At 44.6% G+C, this 18,307-nt stretch overlaps 1 protein-coding gene and 1 long non-coding RNA gene across 4 annotated transcripts in view; one reads left to right on the forward strand and one right to left on the reverse strand.

Moving 5' to 3' along the window:
- Nucleotides 1-6,901: 6,901 nt before the first annotated feature.
- On the reverse strand, nucleotides 6,902-12,095 carry LOC126048088 (uncharacterized). Its single transcript, XR_007508783.1, has 2 exons — nucleotides 10,413-12,095; nucleotides 6,902-7,081 (listed from the first exon to the last, which is right to left on the reverse strand). It is a non-coding gene; the product is annotated as an uncharacterized LOC126048088 (long non-coding RNA).
- The window catches only part of LOC126048080 (alpha-2-macroglobulin-like), a 41,904-nt gene continuing 33,315 nt past the window's right edge, over nucleotides 9,719-18,307 (forward strand). The window contains exons 1-5 of one of the 3 annotated variants that reach the window (XM_049822568.1): nucleotides 9,719-10,046; nucleotides 14,984-15,167; nucleotides 15,982-16,138; nucleotides 16,699-16,751; nucleotides 17,459-17,479. In XM_049822568.1, the coding sequence (XP_049678525.1) occupies nucleotides 9,787-10,046; nucleotides 14,984-15,167; nucleotides 15,982-16,138; nucleotides 16,699-16,751; nucleotides 17,459-17,479 (675 nt within the window). In that variant the 5' untranslated portion in view covers nucleotides 9,719-9,786. The remainder of the gene's footprint in view (nucleotides 10,047-14,983; nucleotides 15,168-15,981; nucleotides 16,139-16,698; nucleotides 16,752-17,458; nucleotides 17,480-18,307) is intronic. The other 2 variants (XM_049822567.1, XM_049822570.1) reach the window with 2 other exon arrangements.

The raw sequence follows: 18,307 nt of genomic DNA on the forward strand, positions 1-18,307 counted from the left end.
TCTGCATTATGCCTAGTAGAGGGCAGGGTGAAGAAAGGGGCAGGTTTCAGTCCAGGCCTGGTAAGTGTCCGGTCCCACATCCTGGGTCTCCCCCTGCCAGGCGCTTCAGTCCACCAGACTGGCCAGACTTTGTCCAAAAGAGATGACGAGCCTGGATCATGATGCCCTGTCCCAGCCACCAGCAAAAACCCTTTCTGTTTTCCTGCACCCCTTGTCATCCCCCACCTCATTACACTTGGAGTCATGGTGGTTTCTCCAAACACAAACGCTCTTGGGCTGCAGCGTGCTAGAGTCAGTGGATGGGTGGGAAAAGTGGGATCCAGGCACTAACGGAGCCCCAAAGGGACAGGGAGGCATGGATGGAGGCGGGGAAGCAGAGCAGCATCGAGAGGGCTGCGGAAAGTAATATGGATGTGGATCCTCTTACCCAGGAGCAACCACCACGCCATGGCTGTGGCCAGGCAGGGCGGTGGGAACCGGGACGGTCCCAGGTTGGTCCTGCTGCAGTTCAGAGCTGGTGGGATCCAGCCCCACGCCACCTTATCTGCAGTGTACCAGGGGCTGGCCATCCGCCATGAGGCAGCGGGGAAAAAAAAGGATGGATCTGTCATGGAGTGGGGGGTGGGGGAAGGACCTGCCATGCAAGGGCGTGAACAAGAATTTAAGCAAAGGTGCATAACTGTTGAAGTGCTGAGGACTAGTATGCGTTTTGAAAGGATCCATTTCACCAGGCAATTTGCTAAAGTTGTGTGTGGACTTGCATTTCTTTTCAATGAAAATTAATCATCATGTCAACACAGAATATCCCTCTTCCCAAATCAATTTTTTTTTTTTTTGCAAAAGGTACTAAATAATTTGAGTCAGTGGGATTTGTGCTTCTAAGTTACTCAGGCCTGGCTCCTCAACAAACCAGATGTCTGAGTCTCCACAGGCAACACAGTACCCAAATACTCACAGGATCCATCAGCCATGTGTGAGTTTCAGAATTGCACAGGGCTGGCCTTCCAGGATATGCATGATATTGATGTTATAAAAAGCCATTTCATTAAGTTTCACAGACGAGGAATTTGTGGGGCATGAAATTGCTTTGGGTAGAGTGCAGATTTCCATGCTAAGTTCCAAAATTAAAACTTCACTGGCAGTAGGAGGGAAGCAAGAAAGGCTGTGAATTTTACTTTCCTGACACACACCAAACTGTAGCATCCAACCTGATTTACACAAGCATCAGACTGGACTAAAGCAAGAGAAATCAATAGTTACAGCAAGAAGGTTGAAAAGGAGAGCAGGCTGAGTGGATGTGGATACAGGATGTGCATCTTTCTGGGGGATTTGAGGCCAATTAAGCCAAGGCTTCAGCATCCCACATGGAACTCATAAAAATCCCCCTCAGGTCTGGCCAAATGTTATTCTGTTCAGCCAAACATCATTTTCTGGGAAGAAACAAGGTCCTGGAAAAAAAAAAAAAAAAAAAAAGCTGCATTTTTATCATTCTTTTGGAGCCTTCTTTTCCTCTTAGGCCAAACCTGAACTATTAAAACATCAAGAGCATTATTCCCACTGCAGACTCCTCCTCTGCATGCTGAAAATGTAATGTTTATTACCTGATTTTTATCCTGTAACTCAAACAGCTAATTGCCAGTTTCAGTCAGATCTAATAGACATCCCATACTCATACTCTTCCTCCAGATTCTTACATGTAGACCATGTTCTCCCTGGCTCCTGCTCCCACAGGGAACAGCTATATTCTTTAAAATGCATTCCAACACCTCCCAGATTTCTGGAAACTGGGTGTCTTGTTTCAGCTATCTGTTTTGTGCCACACACCTGAAGCTGAAGCAAGTATATTAATTGTTAACTCAGCAAGACAGGGACACCCACTAGTCTGAATGTCATTTCTTCCTCTGTAATCCAATAATCCTGAGGCATCATATCATTCAATCCCAGAGACACGGGGAATGTTCTAGGTCTCAGAAGGTCAAACTACTTTAATTTTGGCAAGACACACAGGCTAAGCAAACTCTATTTCCCCAAGTGTGAGAAAATCAGGGTCACTAGCCCAAGAGGTGCTCTGAGATACCATGCTGCTGTCTCATTAAAGGCACAGACTCTGGTTTACTGTGCTTGGTATTGCACATCTCAGTTTAAAAAAGCTACCATAGAATAAAGACGGATATAAGTATCCACTGAAACTGTTGTGCAGGTCCTTGGACTGAGTCAGCAACACTATGAGAAATGGGAAATTCGAAACTTCACTATGGTTGTCTGCCAGTGCCCTCGTGCCTGCTCTGCAGCTTCTGGATCTCCTATGGGTCTGGCTTTGGCTCTGTTAGAAGTACATTAAAAGCTATTCTGAAATACATGTTCTTATGAATAAAAAAAGAGATAACAACGAGTATAATCACGAGAATGTCTTTGACTAAAATGCTCTGTCAATCTTACTTCCCTTTGTGTTAAATCCTTCTTTGTAAAGTTTATTTGTGCCATGGGAATTGCTTTGCTGCTCATGTGGAGTTCACACTGAAGGATCTGCTAAAGACTGATGCCGTGGTCTAGTTAGAAGAAGAGGACCTGTAACGACCAGACTTGTTCTGGAAACTGAACAAAAGCTTTTTTACTGTAGATGATGAGTCTCATCCACAATGTGGGCAGCAGGATGCAAAATCTAGAGAAAAACCCAAATGGATCTCCCCAGAAAGATGAGCTCCAGTATAGCAGCATTCTCTTGCTTAGGCCCCTCAGTTGCTCACCCAGCACTCTCGTTAGACAAAGGAGTCCTTGGTCCAGGGAATTTGGTTGCTCCACCTTCTGGCTCAAATCCTCTCTGATCCCTGCAGTGTCACAGGTAATAGTGCCAAGCTGTTCAATAATGGCACAGCAAGACCTCAGCTGTATGACTTCTTTTATTTTCCAGATCTTGTTACCTACTTGTTGATGTTCAGGTCTTCTCCTCACCACCCTCCCTCTGTCAAATATGAAGTGTGAGTGATGACCAACCAATTCACTGATCAGAGAAGACCAGAAATGTGCCTGAGGAACCTTCAGTCAGGAAAGGATGATGTGTCTAAATGCTCTGAGGAAACAACTCAGCCTTGCTCTACGATTATTTCTTTGAGTTCATTTGCCACCTACCTGCTAAGCAATTATGGAGGTAGGGCCCTGCCTGCAGTCAAACGACCCCCACCATCTGATTCATCAGACAGGTGACACAGAAGCATGGTCACATCCCTGGCACTACTGGCTGTGAAACGTAGCATCATAGAAGGGCTTCCTGAGGAACAGCACTCGCGTACATTTTAATTATTTTTTTCAGGGTAATAATGAAAAGTTTTCTCACAAATTTTTCAAGTGGGGAAGCAACATTGTGTCAGCTAGTCTTGCACCCCAACAGCAAGAGAAAGCTGCTTTCTGCTCGACCTCCTAAAGGGTCACCTTCTGAGGATCAAGAAAATCCTAAAAGCAAGGCATTACATTGAATACAGGACCTACAAGCCTCCTTCAAGGAAACTTCTCGCGCTTCCCTTTTGTGATGCTCCTGCAAGCTCAGCACACTGATCTCCTGATGCCTTTTGATCCTGCCCTGGAGTCCTCTGCTCCCCCCTCCTGCCATACCAGTGTTCCTGCTGGGCAATCCAGGACGTCCCTTCAGACCGTGATTTCAGAAGGCCTCTGGACCCCGTGTTGTCACACTGTGTACATAACCTGACAGCTGGGAGATTTAAAAAATCCTATCTGAGAGTGAAGGGAGGGTAAACATGAATGAGGCAGGCAGAGGCGGAGGGAGTAAAAATCACCACACTGTGTATTGACAGGGCTCTGGGTGCATACTACTAAAGTGCTAACCTCGCACATTTTTTTCAGCCTCCCACTCTTTGGCTCCCTACCCACGGGGAAGTGAAGGCTGGGTTATTACCACAGGCAATTGCATAACTGTGCCACATGTTTTCTACTTCACTTTACTGGAAGTGACTAGCACTGGCTCCCCTTGCTGTCCCTCCTGTCAAGGCAAGGGGTGTCCGCACTTACACTCCGTGACCCGGGGTCTGTGCCGGGGTGAGTCCTGTGTGCCGAGTGTGGGATGCACAGCTGGATCTCTCCTCACAGCCCCTGTCTGCTTAGGTGAGGTCTTGTCCTGTTCCCTTCCAACCACTTGTGTCCAGTGCAGGGTATCCCAAAACGAGAGGGAAGTGCAGTGGTGTAATGCAGCCAGGGCAGGCTCTGTAGGAGGACACTGTGTTCAAAAAGGTCCTGATAAATGCCGTGTTCTCCAGCTGCGTTACAGCATCCCGGCTCGTACCCCTTTCCCTGACCTGCCTTCTAGCAAAGCTGTTCAGAGGGCGGCAGTGATCTGGGGTTTCACTTTTTTGTAGCTAAATGAATGCCAAATCTAAATGGGAAAAATATTTGAAATGCTTATGACATGTTAGTACGGTCTTCTTCTCCGCCGGCACGCTTGCTCACGGCCTTACGCCATGAAGTTTGGATGGTCTCTGGGGATGGCTAGCCCATGGCACCTCTTCTGTTGTTGCATCACCCTCAGGGAAAGCATTTTTTCCTTCTGCTTTCTCAGCGTTTCTTTGTATGCAGCTTGCCCCATTGCCTCTGGTCCTGCCACTGTGCACCTCTGAGAAGAGCCTGGCTCCAACTCATTCCACCTGCCTTGAACATCAACCTCAGGGCCAGCAGAAGGACCTTCATGAGATGCCTGTACCTAATCTGAGGAGAGAGGGAGCCCAGGCAATAACATCACAGCTAAACCGAAAGATAAACACAAAGTCTATATGCATTTTGTATGTCTTTTTATATGGTAAGGTTTTACCTGAAAAGAGGAGGCATATGACTCAAAAAGAGTGTAGTTAATTGTCCCAAGTGTTGTTTTCAGACACAGTTGTAAATGTTTTGGCTTTTTCTCTCCCCTTCCTAGGCAAGGGTCTGAGTAATACAAATGTGTAAATGAAAATAGCTTTTCATTCTTTACTACGTCAGGGATTATCTTAATTTCTCTGTAATACCCCAAAAATATCTGTGAACGTGCAAACAGCTAGTTTCTTGTTTATATATTTTAAAATTATTAGGTATCATTAACTGATTACCTTTAATGGATTTAACAGTGGGATTTCAACAACTGAGCCTACTCTGTGTGTAACTCCGCACTCTAAGTATCAGACAGACACACTGCTGATTTCTTTTGCCAGAGGGTTAACAGACTTTGGTTGCAGCCTTTTTTGCAACACACAGTATACATTTATTTTAAGGCAAGACAAACTTTATACATAGAGGTGATGTTTGTTATAACACAGCTGGGAAAGGTGGATAACCCCCACTTCGTATAGGGCTTACCCTACAAATGGGCTAGCCTTACATCACGCAAAGTATAGTCACAGGAATATTTATAAAGCCCAGCTACCGATTTGGTTTGCAATTTAATCTACAAAGTGCATTAAAATAAGAATAATTCATTGATGCTTTTGCCATGCCCGAATTTACTCATTTGTTCATATGACACGACAGAAATATGAGTTATATTTGGCAGCCCAGATGTCCGTGCCTGGGAAAGGCAGTTAATCTGCCACCAGGTCCTTCTCTCAGGTTAAGATACTCAACAACCCACTAAAGCGGACAACCTTTATTTGCTCTGATATTTTCAGTTTCATTTGAAATTTAGCTGATAAAGCCTTTTTGTGGTGTTTCATTTAATTGCATATCTTCTTTTATCTGCGTGTTACAGCTTGTATAATGGTTGTATTGCCTGAGCTTTTCTGATAGAGGACCTTCTCTTCACTATGGGCTGTGAAACATTTTGTCTCCCACACAATAATAAACCCTCTTTTATCTCTCTGGGTATTGGTGTTACTCCTATTAATTTATACAAGTACTTTTTCTTGTAATGCTTTTTTGTCATTTGAAATAAATTGGGTTGGGTTTCTTTGCTTTAGCTACATAGGCGGTAGAAAGCAATATCATTATTTGGATTTCATTTAGTATAAAAATACTGAATTCATTTTTCTTTGTTCTCCTGAAAGATTTTTTTTCTTCAGCCTTTAGCTGAACAGCTAACACAGTTTCGTTAACCGGAGCTGTTAATGTAAGTCTCAGGTTTTACAGCGACTGTTTTCTCACCTGTGCCCATGCAAAGCTGCTGTAGGTACTGAAGAGAGACGTTCCCTTGCTAGAGCTGCTGGTTTCCACCAGGAGTTCTTGTGTGAAAGTGCATTGACCACCTTAGGCACGATACCAGTGTTACCATGAGCTGCTTCCTCAGCTTTTTCTTTTAACACATGCCTCTTCTTAAAAGCCAAAGGCTGAAGTTCAGTTTATTGCTTTGGTTTGGCTTTGAGGGCTGAGCGTTGTGCTACAGTCCTTGAGGAGGCACAACAGGAACACAATAAAGAAGCAGGTGTCAGTCTTGGGATTATTTACCTTTGGTGACAGTAATTCCAAAATTGCTTAATACTGCTGGGGCAAACAAGGATTCCTGCACATAATAGTGTTGTGATAGGACTAAGGGTATTTACACCCACACACACACCTTTTCTTCCTGCAATTGCAGTGACCAGTGAGCCACTCTGTTACTGGACATTTGGTAGTCATCTACAAAGCTGAACAGTAGAAACTGAAAAGAACTCAGAGGAAAATATACCAGAACTGTGTTAAAGTGATTAGAATTGCACGGCTCGATATCTGACTTTATTTTCATGGGGAAATATGTTTTCTATAGTGGTCATAAACTGGGATGTGTAGGACATTTCACATTTTTCTGTCATCTTTGCTAGCCAATGCAGTGAAGACTGTATGGCTGATAAGAAACTTTGCAGAATAAGGTTTGCTGTGACTGGAATTTATCAATATTTATGATGGCCTCTATTAACTTATTAATTGCATCTTTTGTGTCAGTTGGTCCAACTCAAAATAATGTATTTTATTTATGGTGGAAAGGAACCCAAGAAGGAAATATTGTGGAGAATGAAATGCTCCAGAAAATAAAAAAATAGTCATAATGATACATTCAGGCAAAGTAGAAGTGCTCCCATGGTGTCCGTTTCTTACTGACATGGTGTCTTGCTCCATTTCAATACGATAATACCTGGAAAGGAAATCCAATGCATCAGCACATGTAACTTATCAGTGTATCACTGTAACATCTCTGAGAATTATCTAGAATTGAGCTAATTTTCCCAAGTGTTCTTTGGAACAAAATAAAATTTTAGAATAAGGTTATAGTTTCGATTTAGCGTTGGAAATAAATAAGTTTCTAAAACCTCCTGTGGAACAGCCAAAATATGTGCTACCTTTAAAAGTGAGAGTAAACATATGTAATCATTCATTTTCCCGCAGGATGAACCAAAATTAATTGCTATCGTTTAGTATAGAAATCCACTCTGCTTGGAGGGTTATAAGAAATTAGATTTAGGCATCTTGGCTATATCAACCGTTTACTGTGATGTGGTCTTTTTTAAATTCTTTGTGATCAACGTTTAGGTACAGTGATTCACTTAGGTTTTGTACCAGCTTAATCTGGGGACCAGTCGCTGAAGCTATTAGATACGTACAGATTGTCTCTTGACCTGCCAGGTGCACAGTGACCTCAGACACCTATGAAGTATTATCATAAGAGGAAATATACCTTCCCTGTGGTTAAAATCATGAAGCCATCACGGTGTATGGTAAAGATGTTGCATGCCTTTTTCAGCAGTGCTGTCTTTTATCAGACCAGCTAGCCTTGTTGGAAGAAGTAGCCAGTCTTTCAGTCGCACAATCTCTCCTTCAGGTGTGCAAAAGCACAGCTTGCAAGCTAAGTACAAGTTCAGACCCCTTGTTCTGAACTTTCTCAGACAGGAACCAGCTGAAGCACCAACTGCCGGAGCTAAAGGGAGGTTAGGGCTTGTGGAGCAAAGAGGGCATTAGGGTGTCAGGGAGCTGGTAAGTGGTTCCTGGGAGACTGGGAAGCACGTATTTTATACCCTGTGGATGGTAAATTGGTTAGTAGAAGGAAGAAGACGATAGTGAATAGGATCTCCATTGAATCACTGGTTTTGAAGGCCCTATAGATCTATGGATTTTAGTTTTACGTGCCTACCCTTAAAGTGTACTTTGCATGTGTCCATTCGGATTTCTTTTTGGTTTCGGTTTACAGCAGCCTGAATGACAACAGGCAACTTGGGATGAGTCATGTTTTCCAGCAAATGCCCAGGACACTATTGCTTTGAAAACTGCTATTTTGCATGAGTTATTTACTGGAGAAATTGAAGATGGGAGTGAGAGGACAGACAATAGGGGGAATTTCTGGAGAAAGATCTGTATGGTTTTTATTACTTGGTAGTTATGCAACCACTTTTTAATCAGTATTTCCATCTCTAACTGATAATCTGCTAAATCGTTTGGTTTGTGTGAGTATGCATTCATTCCTTCTCCATATGACATTTATATAACACTTCCCCCCAGCACACACTGGCTGCATCCCAACTGTTTTCCTAAATTTTCTGATTTACAGAAGGTGTTAAACTTTATTCTGCAAGAGACTGTGCCTGATTTTTGAAAGCCAGTCTTACACTTCCTTTCATCCTCAGATATTTCTCCTGGTCCTTTGCACTGCTCTTCCCTGCAGTTTTCTGGCTACTACATCAGAGTCAAGACACACTGTATAGCTAACATTCAGTCTTAACATTCAGTCTTTTTTCAAAGCTTAATCTTCAGGCAAAGAGCAAATAGGGCTGCCTGTGCTGTTGTGATCTAATAAGCAGAACAGAGAACTTCTGCCATTAATGTGAATTCACACAGACACATTCAAGGTGGTTTATGCTGAAGCATTTTCTCTGCTTGGTTATTCGTACACAATAGAAATCTTCACAGGGATCATGAATCTGTATCAAGAGTGTTACCGAATCCTTTCACTGCACAGGCACAGGAGGGCATACTGACAGCCTTACAGCTGTGATTTTGCAGTTTTCCGTGGACTGGTGCAAACATCCCACCTAGTTAGGCTTCTCAGGGAGTGCTTGTAGTTTGGACTGAATATTTCTGTTCAATGACCTGCTGGAATTTAGCAAACCTTTTTTCTTACTACATCCAACTTCTGGATAAGCTGCTACAACCAGAGGTTTGCAGAAGACTGAGTCAAGTGAGCAGCACTATTTCTGAGTGACTTTTATTACAAACGTGACTCACAGAAGCACAGATCTGAATGTGGCAAAGGGAAGGAGGAGCCACCTGGAACACCTGGAACATCTGCACTCCAGGTGACACTGAATGACAGAAGGTGATCACCATGCTGGGGAGGCAAAGATGTCTCCCAATGGCATTGTGTAATATTTGTGCATGTTCACAGTGGAAACAGAACTAATTTCCATATCTAGACCGGTACACCACCTCATTTCGGGTTGTATTCCTGACAGATTGTCTAACCCATAGTAGCTCTGTTAGCAACTGTGTCAGCAAACTCCTACGGTATTCTGTTAACACAATGTGGGCAATGTTTCTGTCGGAGGATTTCCTTTTGTTCTTAAAATGCCTATAAACCTGGCTTTTGGTTTCAAAAGATCACAGTACCCCACATGAGAGTGCTGTGGCTGGATGGTGCCCACAGGGAATATTCCCCTGTGTTGAACACTGTTCATTTCCCCAACAGTGTGGATTTCTGATGGGTTAAAGAAAGCAGGGTATGAATCATTCAAAGATTTCTAATATAAGCACTACCCAATAAATAAATACCCTGCCCCCACTTGGAAAGTCTCTAGCCAAATACTGTCCCTCTGTTCCAGCTCCTCCGCACCGCCTCTCCCCCGTTTCCGGATGGGTCCTGGCCCCCAGCCCTTATCTCCTCCAGCCCCTGGGCTGTTTGCAGAGAGCAGTTATAAAGAGGCTGACCCAGCAGAGAGTGGAGGGAAATTACAAGGTGCAGGAAAACAGCAGGACCGGACCAGACTGGGTGTCTGCTTGACTCACCACGACCTGCTCTGCACCATGGGGAAGGACGGGCTGCCCAGCAAACCAAACATCTTCCTCCTTCTCCTCTTCTTCCTTCCTGGAAATACCTCTCCCACCACAGAACCGTAAGCTACACATGTGGAGGGGGGAGGGAGGTCTTAGTGCTCTTTTTTTTCCTCCAGTTTTCTTCCTTTCTGTCAAACAGCTGTGCGAGTTTCTTCCACTCCTGCCCTGCGCCCCACTACTAGCCAAGCCCTGCGCCTCCTGCACAGCTCTGCAAGCGCTCCCCACTCCCACCCTGCAACCCCCTGGTTGTACAGCCCTGGGACCCCCTGCCCCCCCAGCTCTGCCACTGCCCACACTCCCGCCCTGCAGCTGCCTGCTGGTCCAGCCCTGGGTCCTCACAACATCCTTGCCTAAGTATATTCCTGCCTAGAAACTTTCAGGTGCCCGGGGTTCTGTGGGCGTGATGCCAGAATCCATGTACTTACCTTTCCCGTGGTATCCTTGCTTCAACCACCGAGTTATTTCTCCCCGTTCTCCTGTTGCTTTCAAGCCAGTTTGTTTCCCTTGGCAGCATCGGATGTACTTGTTCCCAAAGAGGATCTGTGACCTAGATTCTCTTCCTCTGGCGTGGAGCCTGGCGCTGGCACCCTCCCCTGGGGCATCCACCCCAGGGCTCTGCAGACCAGCAGCACGGCTGCAGCACCCGCTCTGCCGAGGGTCCCGAGGAGAGGCGCAGCCCGGGATGGCACGGGCAGACTGGAGTCTGCCATCCCCACCCCAGCCTCGACTACCGGAGCCGGTTGCTCCGCAGCCTCTAGCCTGGACGGGAGCAGCCTCCCTCTCCAGAGCCCGGCTGCCGTCACACGTCGTGCCTCTTGCTGTGCTGGCAGAAGGGCAGTTCTCGCCGGCGTGGATCTCAACGCTTGCTGCAGAGATTTCATGCCCACAAGCACGGCAGTAGTGCTGGCAGCTGTAGCAGAAGGTGCAGCATTACTGCTGCCGCTTACTGTGCAGTCAGAGGTGAAGTGGTGACCGGCTCGGACGGAAGGACCTTGGACTCATGGTGTACCATCAAACCCTCATTGACATGCCCTGTTTGGGTGCTTCTGGGGTAGATCAGCCAGCCAAGTCTGCTTTGGGGTCAGGCAGATCTCTCTGGTCTCCCTACAGTAATCTGATGTAATTAAGTAATCTTAATTCATCCCTGACCAAGATCAGGGGGAAGGGGAATGAATACGTACTGCTCAGACCTCTCCTCCTATGAACAACATGCTGTTCCTTGTCCCTGACCTGAGCACCAGTTTGGGAGGGGAGAAGGAGGAAGGGCTGGGAGAGGTGGGGGAGCGTGGGGTGTAGTAGGGATCCACAGAATGAAGATAGGAGCCCAGCAGGGAGGCAGCAGAGTCTGAGCAGTGAATTGCTAATTACTATGTGGGTAGTGGTTCTGTTTCAAGTGCTGCAGGGTAGATCAGATGCTGTGCACAACATAGAAGGTGAGCCGTCCTTGAACTGAAGACAAAATGAAGCTTCCAACCAAGACTTGTTTACTGTGCCCTGCACAAGCAGGGAGATCGCTTCTTTGAGCAGAAGCAGTTGCTGCTGTTTCTGTTTCAGATGTGGCCAGCTGCACAGCAGACACAATTGAGATTCGGACTATATATTAGAAAAAAATGTATTCACCAAGTCAGTGCAGCACTGGAACAGGTGAACCAGAGAGATGGCAGAAATTCCATCTATGGAGTCCTTTGCAACAGTCTGTTCCAGGAGAAGTTGGGCTTGAGACATCCAGAGGTTCCTTGCATCCAAAAATTTTAGGATTCTGTAAGATACTGACAGCAAGATTTTTTTTTTTTTTTCTTGCTCTGGCTCTGTTCTGGAAGAATTCAACAGGAGGTATTGTTCTCCTGTTCTGGTATGTGGTTGTGCATGCAAGCTGTTTTACAATGCAGTGGCCGTGCTTGGGAATACAATGCATATGGTCAGAAATGCAAGGTCCTGAAGGCACTTGAATTGGCAGGTATGGATTTGGACTGATGGAGGTGATGAAATTCACTGTCGCCTTTGGTTGCGTGTTTGTTGTAGGAAGTAGCTGAGAGTCAATACACAGACATTAGTCCATCTTAAGCTAGAGTATTACCTTCTCTATATAGACAAACTCATTATTTTTGCCGCAGCCACTTTCTCTAGGGTCTCCTATCCCTCCTGGATGCCTGCTTCTGACAGAGTCACTGCCTCTGTTGTCAGAACAGTTTGTTGCACGCAGGGAGACTGCTGAGGTCTCTTTTGGCCACCCAGATGCTTTTTGTCCTGGAACGTCTATACGTGGACTTTGTGACCCCAGTTACTTAAAGGTCTCATAGTATTTTAATTCATCTAGCTCTTTTCACCAACACATCCCAAAACAGCTAAAGGGAGGTCGGCATATTTCATATCCTTGTTTCAGAGGCGAGGAAGCCGGTGTAGGGGCAAGTTCTGCGTGTTGGCCAAAATTTCAGGAGAACAGTGAACAGGAAAAGGAATGAGGCCAAATTCCCCACGAACTAGGTCACGCTGTCCCTTCAGTAGACGGGACGTTACAGTCAGACTGCCAGTGACACTGACAGCGGGCAGGGGAAATGAGATTGGGGGAAGCAGGCACGGCGTGAGGCTGTGGTGAGGGGGCTGTGGAGGAAGGGGAGCACTGGGGCCAGCAGGTAGCCACAAGCTGTCAGTCAGTCCCTGGGTGGCTGGAGGTCCCTCCTTTCATTGCTTCTGCAGCAGCATGGGCTGACCAGAGTTGCCGGCTGGGTCCTCACCATGGTGAGGGAAACAGGCACTGCCGGGGTCCCGCTGCCTCTACAGTAGCTTTAGGACTTCCAAAAAGCTCAGAGCCCAGGCAATAGCTCTGAATGGGCCCAGCTATCTCTTTCTCCAGGGCTGGCACCATCCGGCAAGGTGCACGTTAGCCTTCTCCAGTGGAGGTTCCATGGAAAAGTGGTATGAGCAGTCCTGACCACAGGTTTTGTCCCATGCACACAGTGATTAATATGACCTGCAGACTAAATTGCCACCAGAGCCTCCTGCTGCTGCATTTGGATAGCTTGAATGTGCACAGGGAAAAAGGAATACCAAGCCCATGAAAATGGTCCAGCATCAGACCAGAGGACTACAGTGGTTCTGCATTCTATCTGCATTCGTGGTCAGTCATAGGTGCTAAGGGGCAGAGTAGAAGAGCAAGGTGAGCACTGTGGACATGAGTTTCCCATCTGCTGGAGCCTTATGGAGCTCCTATCAGAGGTTCAAGGTCTTACTGTGGCAGGGATTACACCTATGCTGCTATGTTTTCTAGCCATTTCTGGGCAATGAATTTACCGAGGACATTTTAAATAACCTTCATATCAGGAGTAGCTGATCTTCTTGCCCTTATGAGCCTCATAGCAAATTTTATATAGCTGGTGCCTTAGGGCAGATGCCATATGCCTTGGAGAGTTACTGGCAGGCGGGGAGTGACAGTGTATACGTGCCCTTTACGGACTGCTTGAGAGCACCAGAAGACTCAAGAGCCACAGGCTGGCCATACCAGAATCATACATTTGTATTTTACAGCACCTGGTACATTAAGTTCTTCAGTTTGATTTTGTACATTAGTGAAAAAGTTTCTGCTCCCTTCTATTTTTAAGCCAGCTGCTTAATATTTTCACCTGGTGTTGTTTACTACACTTGTTGTCACAGGTGATGAACAAAGCATACTTTCTTTTGTGCACATCATGACTTTATAGCTTTCTGTCGTGCCTTTTTCCAAGCTGAAGAGTCTTAATCTATGTAGTGTCTCCTCCTATGGAAATCATTCCAGATTTCAGATCATCTCTGCCATCCTTCACTGAATCTTTTCTGCTAAATCCATTTTTTAAATGCATGCCATATATGTGATGTGAAAGTACCTTGCAATTATACAATGGCAAAATGATATGTTCTGATTTGTCCTCTATTCCTTCCTGAACACTTCCCTCCAGTCCATTTGTCACTTGTCACTGAATGAGAATTTTCCAAGAGTGATCAACAGCGCTCATGTCTGAGTGGTAATAGCCCACTTAATGACACAGCATATACACGATAGCATATATACTGTTGGGGTAATTTTTTCTTCTTCTATTATTTTCCCTTTTTGAACAGTTCATTTGCTACTGTTGCTACACAGTCCCACCATATGACAAAAGTTCTCCACAAATATGTAAGTCTGTTTTAGGTCTTTTCTTACCCTGGACAATTACCAGAAAATTGTACTTCCCAGATCATTTAGAAGTGTACTGAACAACAGGAGTCCCAAATCAGACTCCAGAGATTTTCACTGGTTCCTACCCTTTATGTCCTATCTTTTAACCAATTAATCCAGATCAGAATTAATAATTTTATTTATTAGTAAAAAATTAGTAAAATGATCCCTTTTATTGGACGACAGCTTAGTTTAAGGGTCTTTTGTGGGGGACCTTTATCAAAAGCTCTTTGAAGATGCAAGTACACTTGTGTTGCAATAAAACACTACCCTCGGAAATCTTTTGTGTGCTCATCTTAATAAGGTCCCAAACTGCAAGCACTCACATTTTTGCTCAGCATGAGAAGGATTTGGAAACCTGGATAGGCAAAGTCAGGAGCAGCCAGACAAGTGGGTGTTTTTCTCAACCCTAAAACTGCTGAATTTTCAACCTTTTTAAGCTAATGCCTTTGAGTCTCAATAGGAGATTGTGGGATATACAAAAATCAATTAACAGCCTGGAACCTTTCACACCGTCCTTGCTCCCTGCTGTGAAGCGGAACAAAACCTCCTTTGTAAAGGACTCTCTATTAGCATAGAAATTGTTCCTTCCACTGCAAGCATTTTCCTACTTTTAGGCTAATTAGTTATGCAGTTTGATATGTATAAACCCAAAATAAAATGAATGCTCGTGTATATGCACTGCTATTCACAGGGACAGTAATGGATTAGGCATGCTGATTTGTTAATTTCCTTTCACTTAATAGTGTTTCCTTAAAACCGTTTCACATTTCTGATCCGATTCTTGCTTCCCTCTCTTCCTAGGCAATATATGGTGCTACTGCCCTTTCTGATACACACTGATTCTCCTGAGAAAGTCTGTGTTCAGCTGACCCACCTGAATGAGTCTGTGACGCTGAGTACCACACTCGAGTATCAAGGCGAAAACAGGAGCTTGATTGATGACGTGGTATCAGAGAACGACGTGTTCACCTGCATCCCTTTCTCGGTGAGTATTTCATCCTTGTGGGATGATGCTTGTGTTTACTGATGTGGCATAGTAGATCTAAATAGTCCAGAAATGAGAAATAAGACACACTGCAGAGACTTCTAAGCTAAACCAAACAAAAAATGAATTTTATGTGGAAAATTGACTGTGGTAGCCTTATGAGGAATAATTTTCCACCATTATCAAATTCTATGATATTTCTATGCATGCAGACCCTAGAGAACACTTTTGGGATCCTTCGTCCTAGAACTTTGGCTGACAGAACATACCCCATAAGCCCCAGAGGAAAAATAGCAAAGTAGAATGAGAACTGTAGAAGCTGGGGAATGGTTAAAGACAGTGAGGTCCGTGAGGTCATTTATCTCCTTCTGGAGCTTATTCATGATTGTTTCCTGCAGAAGGCTGGTTGGTGAATAATGTAAGTAACTGGTCCCATCCCCTAAATAATGAATCTGGGTTGATTACCATTTTGATAAATCGTAGGATGGAACAAGATGAGATTCAATATCTCTCTAAGGAAAGTGTATAAATGAAGCAAGGGATTGGAAGGAGAGGAAGCATCAGCATGGAGAAAACTCAAGGAAATGGAGAAGATCTATCATTGCAACAATTCCTGAAGGAAGAAGATTTTCTTGAGACAGAGGAGACAAGCCCTCCAAGTTCATATCAGAAAATCATGGTTTTCTCTTGCTTCCAGCACTGAGTCTTTGGTGTCCCTTTAGGGAACTGTCGGATGTAGCTAATACTCCGTCCTTCAAAGGCTGAGTGCAACGGGGTGAATCAGTAAAGCAGTTATCCTCTTCATTTCCCTTAGCTTCCAAAATCCAATAGCACATCAGTGGCATTTCTCACTGTGACGGTGAAGGGGCCAACACTGCAGTTCAGGAGCCGTAAGTCGGTGCTGGTCAAGAATTCTGAGAGCTTGGTCTTCGTCCAGACAGACAAACCCATCTACAAGCCCGGACAGACAGGTATGGGGAATTGGGTTGGTGTTGACTCTGATAGCAGAAAATCTTACTGGCTTCATTCCCCAAAGGATCCATACTTTTATTAAAGTTTTCAGACTCCTTCATGGGGGGAGTTAAAGCACTCAGTAAATCTTATTTCTGTCAGCTGAGATCTAGGGCATGTGGTACCTTCACCATTCCTGTTCTCCAACCTCCAGGCACAGCATCTCAGCCAGATGTAAGCACAGGCTCAGATTCATTCTATTCAACTAGAGGCACAAATCTGGGATGACTTCAAAGCATAGTCTCCCTTGGCTGCACCTGAATCAACAAAGCAGGACAGGCACTCCCAAGGGACAATTCAGTTCAGCCAGGACCTGATTATCCTTCTAAATTTGTCTGCCTCTCACCATTTGCAAGAGAAAGAGCCTGAAGTAATTGCTTCCATAACTTAGAGATCTTAATTCAGAGCCTGTTGATCCGTGGAATTAATCTGAGTTATAAATTATTGAAACACTGGCATTTCCTGGTAACAGTTACATATTTAACAGTGGAATTTCCTTCTTTTCTGTTACACCCTTCAGTTCTGTTTCGGATCATCTCTCTGGACAAAGACTTCTACCCGCTGAATGAGAAGGTAGAGCCATAATTCCTTGTTGTTAACCAGGAAGCTTAATTCCCAATTAACACCGTTACTGTCATCATCCAGAACCACTGAAGACAGCCTTTAAAGCATATGATCCTTTCTTACTCACACCATCCTTGACCCATTCCATACCCTGTCCTCAGACACACTCCACCTGTCTCTATTGACTAAGAAACATATCCCCTTTTTCAAAGAGTTACAGGTGTTTAAAACCAGATTTGCAAAGGAATGTATGTGGATAAGCATGTAGGCAGGGATCTCATTACTGAAAAAATGGGTGGGACAAGTTTCCATCGAAAGTCACAGATGGGCAGTTGTTTCTGGCAGTAGGTGCAACCACATGCTTAGAGGCAGAGAGAGCAGCATGACAAGGACTTGGTTTTAAGGAACTGGTCAGGGGTGTAAGTCCACCATCTAGCTTATTTGGCAACCAGTTCCTCATACAGACAAGTTCTTTGAAAACTCTTCATCACATTTTCATACTGTGGTAAGACAAAAAGTTGGGGCTCTAAAATATTACAGAGGAAATTCCCTTAACCATCAAGAACTAAGGAAACAGATCAAGTACAGAAAAGGAAGAACTCAAAGGACTTCTTAGAAGGTTGTTCTTCTGCCCTTCACTCCAAATCTGGAAATTACTTCCACCCATATGTGACTAATATCTCTAACGCTGATTTTCCTTTGTTCTTTCCCCGCAGTTTCCATTTGTCTACGTTCAGGTGAGTGGATAACTACGTGTCTATTATTTCAGCAGAATGTGCAGGCCCAGAGGTACTAATCTCCAGCAGTGGTGTTTTCAGGCTGAGGTGCAAAAGATAAAACATGGGTGCATGACCTTTCTCCTTTGTGTAAAGGAAGGCTGAGTAGTTGGGCATCAAAATAAGTTCTGACAATGGTTCTTTGATTGGGGAATGTGCTGTAGGAACAAAAGAGTTAATTAGTGTAAACCATGCTGTGAACAGAATTATACTTGCCTAGAGGTCATATCAGAATGGCTTATTCCTCTTCCGAAGCAGAACTAAGATTTTCTGTCTGTCAAGTGTAGTTGAAACCACAGAACTGCATTAAACAAACCAGAAAAACTAAAGAAACAAAATCATGTAAGTAGATGTCACCTATCTTCCCAAGCATGCCCTTTTTGTCTGTATTTTTTAAAATGGTTGAACTTCAGCAACAGGCAGAAGTTAATAGGAATGATGTTTCTGACAATGGTTCAAGTACTCACCTTTTCAGCTGAGAAACCAGAATTTACAATTATTATCTGGGACATCTTCTTGTGGAAAACTGACAGGAAGGACCCAGCAATGGACCCTGAAGCCATGACAGCAGCACAAACAGTGCTGAAATTAGTGTGCACAAATCTTAAGCTGTTTTGCATGGTTATGGGTCCCATGTAGTCAGTCCTGTTGCTCCTTGCTGCTTGGGGTTGCTGTCTCTATTCTGCACCATGTCTCTCTAGAGCTGAGGGTCTTGTCACAACAGGGGAGGCAGAAGGTGGGCCAGAAACAGGCTCTGCTCCTCTTTTCTACTCTCCTGTCAGAATGCTG

The sequence above is a fragment of the Accipiter gentilis genome, chromosome 18 (assembly GCF_929443795.1).
Source record: "Accipiter gentilis chromosome 18, bAccGen1.1, whole genome shotgun sequence".
Lineage (NCBI taxonomy): Eukaryota > Metazoa > Chordata > Aves > Accipitriformes > Accipitridae > Astur > Astur gentilis.